At 38.0% G+C, this 12389-nt stretch overlaps 1 protein-coding gene across 1 annotated transcript in view; it reads right to left on the minus strand.

Annotated features, from left to right (window-relative positions):
- Nucleotides 1–5934: 5934 nt before the first annotated feature.
- The window catches only part of LOC150081109 (heparan sulfate glucosamine 3-O-sulfotransferase 1-like), a 140823-nt gene continuing 134368 nt past the window's right edge, over nucleotides 5935–12389 (minus strand). The window contains exon 2 of the mRNA XM_090381293.1: nucleotides 5935–7032. Coding sequence (XP_090237419.1) covers nucleotides 5940–7016 — 1077 coding nt within the window. The 5' untranslated portion in view covers nucleotides 7017–7032 and the 3' untranslated portion in view covers nucleotides 5935–5939. The remainder of the gene's footprint in view (nucleotides 7033–12389) is intronic.

The raw sequence follows: 12389 nt of genomic DNA on the forward strand, positions 1-12389 counted from the left end.
TTTCGTACGATTAGTGAAGTTAGGCCTGGTTAGTAAGTGGGAGGGTGACCACCTGATGTAGTTGAATTTTTGCCTTCCTTCCTTCCTTTTTTTTTTTTTTCTTTTGTTTTTCTCTTTGGAAAATATTCTTCCAATTTTCACATATCATTTATTTTTGTTAATTGGTAAGGTAATAAAGTGTAAATCTGTGATCTGTATCTTTTTTATAGCCTGTGGATAATATTCCTCCTATTTTCGCTTATTAGAATCGCCGTTCATAGAATTAAAATTCAATTCGTAAACGTGATCACATTCACCAGCGCTTACTACATATCGTAAAGTGAACAGTATTTTGTTATAGAGTGTCCATCATAAAGTGATTTGATCATGCATAGTGTTAGGGAAAAGGAGCCTCTGGTGGTTTCCCACATCTGCACCATATGAGCTCTGTGGAGACAAACTGAATCACTGTGAAAGCCAGAAAGTGTTATGTGTTGTAAATGAAGTATTGCGTTGGATTCTGTTGGGTGTCCTGGCTTTTGGCCACAGGATCCCCGGAGGGACCCACGTTGCCCACACACACATACCACTAGGAGGTAGCCAGACTGCCCATAATTCTCTGGCTAGTCTCCTCCAGGTCGCCTGATCTTCCTGAAAAGAGACTCAGTAAAAAATAAAATAAAATAAGCTAGAGTACAGGATGTATCGGAGAGAGTAAAGGAAAGGAGGAATAGATATAGTGAAAGAGGATGTAAGGGAAGGCATCCTCCGCAGGTTGGGAGGGATTTCTCCCGCCTAAGCGGAAAGCGGAAGAAGAGGGCCCTCGAGAGGGTGGAAAGACAGTCACGTATCAAGAGAGACACGGATAAAACAATTTAGGCGACCTGAGTGTCAAGTCCAGTAGGTACAAATGGTCAAAATCTAGATGAAGATGTTCACAGTCGGGTTGAGACAGTCGAATCTGGATGACTCTGAGGTGGAGATGTTCAGTATATGAGAAAAGAGTGTCGGTCAGTGTGTATTGGTTCTAGGACGCTGTACCAGTGATCTTCTTCTGGTGAAGAGTTCATGGGCGAAGGCAGAGAAAGCGTGGTACTGGTCTTCCTCATTGATCAGAAGATGGATCAGAAGATACATGCCTAGCCTCGATTCCTCGAGGCTAGGCATGTATCTTTGTTATGAGCAACGTTCGCAGGTCCTCGTAGAGTGGGAAAATAGAATAATTGATCCGAGTCTTCGTTTTCGCCACACAGACAGCGAGGGTCATCCACGACGTTCGTAGAAGCAAGTTTGTGATTTATGGATCCATGGCCTGTAATCAGTAAAGTGGTGTATAAACCTGGGCTGCAACATGCTGGAGCTTTAGGGTAGATCTGGGCTATTTGAGGTAAGAATTTTTTTAGTGATGACTCCTTTGGGGGCGGTATTCCATCTGTTTTGCCAGGCGTTTAGAAGATGGAATGCAACAAGGCGCTTTCTTTCTTCTTTGATTGTGTTTGGTGGGTTTGTAGTGAAATCCAGGATTAGCATTAGTAGAGGCATATGATGCAAGAAAGCAAGCTTATGCAGCATCAGCCAAAAAAAAAAAAAAAAAAAAACACGCTCCCATTTCACCCCTCTGTTCGTTCCAAGTACCTGTCCAGCTCAGCCTTAAAATATTTAGGCTATCAACTTCCACAACAAAGGATGGAAGTCTGTTCCACCAACCAACCACCCGATGGCCAAAGGCAAACTTCCGCACATCTATTCTACATCTGTCTTTCCTCAATTTCAATTTATGCCCTCTCAAATGATTATTCTGAGCAAGAGGAAGAATTCCATCAGATCAACTCGCAGGTGCCTAGTCTTCAGACACTGTAATTTACAAAACTTAAGCCTTTCTTCGTAAGAAAGATGGTGGTAGGGAGTCCCTTTGACAGCCGGTAATGCACGACTTTGCGAATTACCTGCAGGTCTAGAGGGAGAACTCCCGCCAGGGCTTGGAGCCCTGGGTTGCTTTCTGTGCAGCAGGCATGGGTGATAGTGAGAAGGATATTACGCTAAATGGAGGTGAGCTTCCTTTAGTTACGAACAATGAGTGCACGATGATACCAGACACCTGCACAGTGTGTTGAGGGTCAAACGGTACCAAGGGTTTCTCCCACCACCGAGACACCTACACAGTAGGTTATAGTGGAAATAAATACAGCTTTGTATAGCATTTGCAATGAGCGGCGATTGAGGTCCCACTGAGACCTGCTGATCCTCGCTACCATTGCGGTGTAGTTCCTGATCATACAGTGAACCAATCGTAAAGCGGGGGTGGGGGGGGCATTATAGTGAGCATTGTAATGCGTCCGTCAATTGACAAAAATCGCCAAGAAAAAAATGCATCACGAAATGATTCATCCCCTCATCATTGTACCATTCCGGACCAGGCATGAGCGATGCATGACCCAATCAGCACCCATACTGATTGCGCCATGGTATTTCTTTCGTCATTCTCCCCTGTATTTAATAATAAATGTCGACGGAAAAAATTTATAATTCAACATGTTGAAGACTAATAGTCAGCGTTGTAAGGCGTATAGAGCACGTATACATGCAATGAGACCATTGAAACCATCTCCATTGAGTACAAAGGAGAGATCTGAGCTGTTTCGACAGCAGAATAAATTACAACGTGCGATGGAGTTGAACAAAGAAGCCGGAGAATGTCCATCCACATCTTCAAAGCCTTACATCTCCCCACAAATGTTAGAAATTAATTTGGAAGGAGTCATGGAAGTTGATACTGCAAATGAAAAGTCCTCGACGCCCAGTCGTAAACGAAAAGTGAAGAAGACAAAACCGACTGCAAGAAGTACTCCATCAAATCGTTCAAAACGCAATACATAGCCGGAGCAGCATGATTTTAAGAAACACCGACGCATCAATGCACAGTTTAAACGTACATTCCTGGATAAAGATTTCAGTTCAGTCTGTTCCGTGTGTTTCGGCTTTTGTTCAAGAACGATGTGAAGATTGTAGCAGCTCGAGATCACGCTCTTCTTCAAACAGCATTTCCAAATGTTCTTGTTTATATTCCGGCACGACTACCAGGTCAGTGGAGTTTACAATAAGTCATCGATACAAATATTTAAAATAGGATTAATAAATCGTATTTAGCAGTCATGGGCTTGAACCCCGGTCCACTCAAAGAGCGCATGCTACTGCACTCACGCTTCTACCACTCGGCTACGTAAGTCAAATGTCGGCCTGTAAAGCTGTAATGACTCTCTGAAGAACAAAATGATTTCCACTCTATCGAATTAAACTGGTTTTCATTTTCAATATCATCCGATGCCACAACCCTTGCCGAAATTAGATTTGGTAAAGGAGCGTTTCATATCTCCGAGGCTCTCATTCACGCAGATTCGTCGCCTGCGGCATTCATGCAGTCAATACGGGATCCTCGGGCAAGTGATAAATGTTCGCCTAAAGAAGTTTCACTTAACTTCAGCTATGCGTGCTCGGCACACACACACACACACACAATTTTTTTTTTTTTTCTTCGACTATCCTGAGTGTTGTACTACACTTTTCGTCGAAACTTTACTCCACGTTACTCTGGGGTTTATGCAGTACTTTGTCGATGTTAAACCTTAGTTGCCATTTCTCAGCCATTCTGCCTAACTGTTCTAAATCTTGTTGCAGTGGCATACTCTCATTAACCACCCTGCCAACCTTTGTATCATCTGCAAACATTGACATTAAGCCTGATATGCCTTCAGTATCATTGATAAATGTAGAAAACAACAATGGGCCCAACACTAAACCCTGAGAACTCCACGAAGAGCAGTGCCCATTGATTACCACTCTGTGTTCTCCCACGTAACCACCACTTTATCCATAGCAGCAAATTTCCCCTAATGCCACACTGCTCCAATTTGTAAAGGAATCTTTTAAGGGCAACAGTGTCAAAAGCTTTCCTGAAATCCAAGTATTGTGTATGATATCAAAATTATTTTTTTACACCCAGTTCCTTTGGGACCATATCGTAGAATCCAATCAAATTGGTCAGACAAGATTTCCCCTTAAAGAACCCGTGCGTCTGAAGTATAATTGTAGCCTTGTTTAGATGATACTGCATTACTCCATTAACGAGTGACTCCATCATTTTCCCAGGAACAGAAGTTAAACTAACAGGTCTGTAATTACTTGTGTTACCTTTTGATTCCCCTTTGTGAATTGGGGATACAGTGCACATGCCCAGTTCGCAGGGACCTCCCATCTTATAATTATGTTCAAGGGTTTGCTTACTTCCTTCGCTGCCTCCCTTAACATAATTACAGATCCCATCCACCTCAGGTGTTTTTCGTAGGTTTAACTTCAACAATTTATTTTCCACTTTCCTCTCAGTTATTACAAATGGTAAACATCTGGCCTCCACTTCCCTAAAGAATTTTTGTGTGTGAATGTAAATGAAAAATACTGTTTGTCAGCAACCTGAGCAGGATCATAGTCGAACCATCAATATCAAGTGGTGGTACCGATTTGATTCATCCCCTTCCTTCTAGCGTTTACATACGTAATTGCCATGAATCTAAGAGCAACTATGGCTCAATATATCCTATGTTTTATTAATACTTGAAATTACAAAAGAGTTACCTCAGTACTTCTTCATAAGATGACTTCTGTGCTCTACTCTCCAGGTCCGATTTAAAATGATTTTTAAATCATTTTAAATCAGACCTGGAGAGTAGAATACAGAAGTCATTCTATAAAGAAGTACTGAAGTAACTCTTTTGTGATTTTCAAGTAACTGCTGTATTTATGATCGGCAATTTTACAGTAAGATGATAGAACAAAACTGGAGTAAGTTTGCTGTATTGAAATGTTTCGCAAGAAGGAAAAATTATCTTTTAGTGGTTGTTAACATTTGGTCATCTGATAAGTTGACCCCTTGTGAAATTGTTAATAAACAGATCTCAATAGAATTTTTCAGTTTTCACTAAAAAAAACTACCTTAAAAGAGTATTTGCTGAAAATAAAGCAAACTTGTTCTTATTAATGTTTAAAAATAAATTTTTCTTACTGGATCTATTGGACCCCTATCACACACAAAATGTATTGACATTTTAAGTGAGGCGTAATGGCCCATTAAAAAAATATGCTGTTGTACATTTTTATAATATAGTGCTCATTATTAATGATTGATGTTTTGTTACTCTGCCATTATTAAACAACGTGTTTTCCTCCAGGAGTACTATATTTCAAATTAATTTATACAAGTATTATCAGCTTTTGCAATTAGTATCTGCTGAAATCAGAGTAATATTGCTTTAGCTGTACTAGTTTGAGGTAGAGTTTTATTTGGAGAGATATAAAACATAAATTTATAAATCCAAAAACAATAAAACACAATCTAAAAATATAACAATCAAATCAATAGGCGTATATATTTTTTACCTTTTAAAAGTGTAATCAATTCTCAAAATTAATCTGCTATTTATTGATTCTTTTTACTTACAGTATATGCAGTGCGTTAGTGCTTCAGAACACTTAAAAATTGTTTGAAAGAAGGAAACGTTTGAAAATATTTCATGGACGTGCAGGGCTTAATTTGTAACAGGACCACAAGCAAAAGGATTTTTTTTCTGAGTATTTTCAGTCGATTTAGATTTCTACCAATGTCAGGTATTATTTGCTTCGTGTTACAAATTAATCTCTGCATACACGCATTAGACTGTAATATTAAATAAGAATATTATTAAGTAACTTTAATATTATTAATTAAGTAATATTAAAGAAGATAGTAAACGGTTTGCTATCACTTATCAGTTATCGGAGATACAGATTATACCACGGAAAAGTTAAATGCTATATCACAGATTGCTGATAAGTGCTATTTCTTGAAGAATATAGTTTAGTAATTATTTAGAATTATACATAAGATATACATCTCTGAAAGACTATAAATATACAACTGTGTACAGTAATTACACTTCGGGCCACCCAAAATCATAATCTGCTATCCGATAGAATTCTCTGTTATATGGAAGGTAGAACTGTCTCAGTTTATGAATCAGATCACGTGAAACTACGGGATGTTTTCTACCCTTACTTTCATTCAGACATTTCTCATCTGTCTCGTTTCTAACACAGTAAAATCCCTTGGTTTTATTATAGTAGAAATTGGATTTAGTAATGCGTCGACCAACACCCAGGAAAGTTTCTATTTTTTCCACCTCTGATAACGGATCATAAATCAGCTTGTCCCCGTCCACTACATGGATCTGGTGCTTTCCGAACACTCTCAACCATCTCTGGAAGTAGATGGAATACATGCTAATCTTAATGGCTTTATAACTTATATTTATAGATCCGTTGGAATTGAGAACAAGTTCTTCGAAAGAGGGCACCCTGCGATCTTTTCTCGCTTTGTTAGCTGCCAGCTGGGCATAATCCGAAACGAGTCGAACAACAGGATCTCGCACTATGATCAATAATTTAATTGTCTCGTTCATGGCCCAGATACGGACTGGTGCAGAGGGAGTTATGAAATAAGCGGGACTTTTCTCAACCGTTACCTGATTGGGGAAAGAATAGGGCATCTTGCGACGGTACCATTCTAGACCTAAATGATATTTTGAGTCATCGTCGAAGAAATGAACTTCGTCAGTTGCTTTCTGTATTAATGGATGAAGATTTAAATATTCCAATAAGGCTCTGGTTCCACATTTGCGAACTCCAACAATAATACACTGGGGTAAATGCCTTTTTGTACGACGGAATCTCACCCTGTCTCTGTTGTCAGGATTAAGAGAACGTTCATATGGATGTGGTTGTGAGCACGTGATGGGCGTCGTCCACATGTATCCATTGTACATAGCCAACAGAAAGATCGCAAATAAGGCAGTCACGCACAAGATGTACAGCTGTTTTTTAGACACTGCTGCAATGCTGCTGTTTCCCCCGACGAATCCTCTTCTTTCCTGAAAAACCTGTGGCCATGAATGAGAAATGCGATAGATGGACAGTCGGGGAGGCTTTCTCACTTTGTTATTTGCTGTCATAATGCCTTCAGCCCATCTGAAAGGAAAAATAAAAGTTTCATATTGAAGTTGCACTAATACGATAATTTCTTGAACGTTCTAATAATTCTAAATCACATCAGAAGTTATTAAAACACTTAAATTACGTGCTGCACAAATCTCCGTCGCATAAAAATTAAATACTTAAGGATTATCAAGTCCAACTTTTCAAAATTAATAACTCGAAAAGTATAGATCGTAACAAAAAACGGTTTTTTGTATTGAAATCAATATATGTGGGATTTTTTAAACAATAAAAATTATGTTCGAAATCTGAGCACAAGGTGATTATTTTAGAAAAAATAAAAAGCTAAAATTTTTATTAATGGTTATTGACGAACAAATCTTCACGTTTTCACCATTATTTTCTGATAAGAATCAAGGACAGGGCATTTTGTTCCCCAAGAAATGTTCACTACCTCCTGACGGATTGCATCCTTCAAATATGAAATAATTGAATGGAAATCTACAGAGTTAGGTCGAGCGATATTGCAGGCCAGGGACGTGGAAAATGAATATTTATAATTCGCACTCGGTGAAAGTTTCTCTTTGGAGCTGTTCAACATTGCAAATATGGGGCATGGCACCATTCTGCATGAAAATTATGCTTCCGTGTAATCCATATTCATTAATTTATTCGATAATTTTGATCTCTAATAGGCTAAGATATCGTGTGCTATTAATTGTTCATGTCTCAGAATGCCCTTGTTGTTAATGCTTTCAACAACAAGGGCATTCATGCAAGGGCAAGGGCAACATCCAGTCCGCGCAAGGGCAACATGCGCGGACTGGCTATAACACTTATCAGAGAAATCCCGGTGGGCCGTAGACCGATGGAGGCCGCTGTGATTTTCAGTATTATCCACTGACCTCCGATATATTCTATTAGTTTTCACCGATAAGAATTTTTGACCCAGTCTGCCCCTCGGGACCAATAATAGGGTGTGCCAAAACTCCACACCATACTGAAGTGATTGCTTAACGTGCACATGAACGTTTTTCTAGCCCAGATTCGACAAAATTGTGCCTATCACAGATTTATCAAAACAGCAAATAGCAAAATTAGCCGTTCCAGACTTTGAGTCTTCACCAGCGTCACAGACCAGTCCATTCCTAAACAAGTGGGTGTTGCTAATGTAAAGCCAACTCAGTGTAGAGGCAAATTTTCATCCCACAAATAAACACTGACACCTTATGCCCTCGGCTGCGTTGTTGCCAATTTTAAACAAGCTAAAGGAACTTCATTATCTAAAACACCGTCGTCCACACTTCCCCGATAATGTTTTAAGAAAAATTTATTTTTGTTTTATTTTCTCAGTTTGTTTTCGTTTATCTGCAAGTTTAAGTATCTGTCATTGACTACTTTTGTGGCACAAAAAATGCGCAGTAATTTGCGTATTAAATCATTCTCATGCATGTATTGAATAATGCTTCACTGAAAGGAATCGGAAATCCAGTATTCTCAACTCCCCTCCTGCAACATCTTAATATGCCGCTATACATGTTTAAAGTGAATGGTTTATTTCTTTAAATGTCATGACTGAAAATAATCAATTCCTTGCGAAGGAATCATCCAAATGTCTGTAATCAGAATGCTTGTAGTTCATATTATGACGCGTATTTCACAATTAAGAAGTGAACATTTTTAAACCTACCAAATCCCGAAATTAGCAAATAAGTGCAGAACAAGGAAGAGTCGCTAACTGAAGGGTACCATAAATCATCAACAGTTGGTTTATTACGCTTTCCGCGGTAGTAGCAATGTAGCTTTGCATCACAGAAAAGTGAATCGAAGAGCGCATCCTTCTAATATTTGAGGATTAGGATGATACCTTTATCTATTTTTGTCATTTCTTATAACTGTCCATCGGTAAACTTTGTGATGTTAAGGAATCTCTCAGCGTTTCTTAACTTTTTAAAATTAATCTTGGAACTTTCTGCGATGCTGAAGGGAACAGAATTTCCATCACGACTGTCTCATCGAAGAACTGAAGAGATCCATTTCACTTATTCGGAGACCACTTATTTATAGGAATAAATTAACAAAACAAATTTGAATATTCGTCAACTTGTCAACACTTGGGAAAACGCTTATGTTCCGTTTAAAAAATGACGCCACACGAAATTGTATTTGCATCTTGGAAAGTTAGAGATGAACATTTCTTTTTTAATTGAGACAGAACGAAAAAAAAAAAAAAAAAAACGAATAAAGCTGTTAACTTTGTCTTTATTGACCTTCGAAATTTAACTTTGCCTTCTTAATTGACCTTCAGGGCGTATTATGCCTGTGCATCTTATGATACGTAAACTTTTTCCATAAGAAAATGACACTTACCAAGGATTTAGCGTGGGTGGAGAAAACGGAATTGATTTTAAGTCTCTAATTTATGTTTTACTGTATCTTAAGTTCTGTTTTTCTTTGCGCTTCCAGTAGATTAAACGCGTTCGTTCGTGTCTTCATCCCCCTCCTCTCTATTTCGCCTCCCATTCCTTTGTAGAAGAGCCATTTTTCAAGTATCCGAAAACTGTACATTACCCACAATACAGCCTAAGTAAATATGCAAGAAACAATTTTCTAAATCCCATCGCTGTAACAAACCCGCGTTAGACGGGTTTTACTACTTCCTGTTTCCATAGCAACGGGTTGTTGTTGGGACATTCGGTTTGTTTCCACGAACAACACTTTGAATGGCCGTATCATCATTATTTAATGCGCGCTCCTCGGTATTACGGTAATTTGGAACCACGGAAGATGAAGCCCTTCTCTGACGCCATGTACGGTCAAACAGCGACCAACTCTGCAACTATGCACCTGCAATATCACGTGCGTGAGAGATTGTAACTTCGCTCGTTCCTTAATCTTATTTTATTTATTTTTTTATTTTGATCTCTTGCCCTGTATTCTCACGCAACTCGGTGTGCCCTATTTTTGTTGTTAGCCGTGTTCTTAACAAAGATATGCGTATCAGGGGACGAACTCAATAAGATGGACACACATCACTTATCATGAAAAATGTGGACAAATAAATCTATTTAATTAAAATTAACACGTTTATAGCGAGGACTATAAATATCCATAAAAAAGCAGACGGTCATTGATTAATGGAATTCCTTTACAGGTTAGGGGAAACCACGACTTTCCGAATTCATGAAAACTGAGGAAGGTATACCAACTATTGATAAAAGCAATGAGCGTAGATGGCGTGAACGTTTACTAACTAAGCAGGAAGGCCAGAGTCTGTGTACATAGAAGAAAACGCTAAATTTTGGAAGAAATGATTCAAAAAGACAGCGCAATTAACCATATATGCAATGATGCTAGCATTGGATATTCAATGGGTACCCAAGCTGTTAACAAGAGAAATGATATTCTTCAGGCAGGAGATTTGCTAAGAACTGTTGCAGGAGTGCAATAACTTTTAAGGAAGTTTTTTTAAAGGCCTGATAATAGGTTGATTAGTGACCTGGATCTTCGATTATGACCTTTTTCTAAACGCCAGTCTATGAAATGGACACATATCCAGTGAAGAAAAAAAGTCAGAATTGTCGGATCACAAAAAAATCATGGATGCAGTGTTTTGGGACAGAGAAGGTCCAATTTTGGTTGACTTTTTAGAGAGAGGTTAAACTATAAATAAGGAACGATATTGCCAAACAGCTGATACGCTTAATAGAACTATAAAACAAAAAAGGAAGGCTCTAGAACCAAATTACATGATAATGTTAGGCCACTCTGCTCAGATGAAAATTGCAGACCTAGGATGGAGAGTTTGGCTCCATCATTCATTATTATTCCGGACTTGGCTCCATCTGATTTTTTTTTTCTGTTTGGACATATGAAGAGATAACTTCGTGAAGAATACTTTTTGAATGATAAGGATCTGAAAAAAGGCAGTGGCAGGCGAGCGTCACTAGCAAGATCCATTTTTATCACAGTGCAGAGGTGAGTTGGAAAGAACGATGGAAAAATGTATTGATTAACAAAATGGATACACTTCCCAGTGGTTATTTAATCAATGGTATAACTTCAAAGTTATCTAACTCACCCCCACGTTATTACTTTCCTTGCGTCTTTTTTATTACTATTTTGAATATTTTTATTATATTTGATATATATATATACAGTACTGTATATATATTTGATGTTAAACACATATGGTGCGTTTAATGACTGGTATGGTATTACTGAATCATGACGGGTGTGGTATTAACCAAGTTCTGTGCACACTTCCTGACTCCTAATTGCAATTAATATGTTCCTGGAGGAGTGTCTGAAAACTTTTGGGTGTGCATCCCATAATATAATATGAGAATACGTAACTCCGATTAGTCGAATAAAGCACTAAATGAGCATGGGGCTGTGTCAAGACTTTTAAGCTCCTGGATGAAAACACGGAACTCCTTCATCTCCCTACTCAGTTGATAATTTTGTGCGTGTTTTTGTACTTTAAGTCAATTTTTATCCCCAGTCTGGACTCATTATTCGGCCATTACACCACATGATAACTGGCAAGTTAATATTTGCAGAAATTTATTAGCGTTGTCTTAAAACACAGTGCGATATATTTTTTAAATTACACGTAATATTATAATAAAAATTTCCGTTTCTTTATAAATGTTATTTACCATAAATGAATGCGTTTATCATGCAGTCATTTCTTCGCCATCTAATACGTTGTAAATTCAAGAATGCATTTTATCTGTTGGACGCCATTACCCACGCATGAGAGAAGTAATGCAAACTCTTAAGTTTTATAATTAAACGTAGTCCGTACTGTGAATCCTTGTTTTTTTTTCTTCTTTTTTTTACTCCGATCCACACAGTGATGAAATTACTTTCCGCTGGGGTTGGTTTATTATATTGTTTAGGAGTCGGTTTATTATATAGTTGTTAAAAAGCACGCGGGGAGTCCAGAATTTTTAGTTTCATTACTCTACCCATATATCACAAAGATTAAACGAAAAAAATAATAATAAAATAATAATAAGTGCTGGAATGTAACTGAATAATCTTATATTTTAAACATTTCACTAAAGCACGCATGCGTATTCCATCATATTTTAACGTTTTGAGATGGAAGCAGAATTGTCGATGATTTATATAGGACAATGTTTTCCTAAAAACATGTTTGATGTCCAACGGATTTGTTCATAACTTGGGCGAGTGCCAGTTTATTAGGCGCCTTAGTATTATGCATAATGCACCTTGTCTTCGCCATGTACTACTCGATTGTACCTACTCAACTCCCAATGGACGGATTTTCAAAAACATTTAATTTTTAGGCCTTTTAAAGGGATTTGTTGAGCAATTCCAAATTTCATTAAAATCGGAACAATAGAAACCTGACAATTATT

Source organism: Mastigoproctus giganteus, chromosome 9 (assembly GCF_048544385.1).
Source record: "Mastigoproctus giganteus isolate SK-2022 chromosome 9, ASM4854438v1, whole genome shotgun sequence".
Lineage (NCBI taxonomy): Eukaryota > Metazoa > Arthropoda > Arachnida > Uropygi > Thelyphonidae > Mastigoproctus > Mastigoproctus giganteus.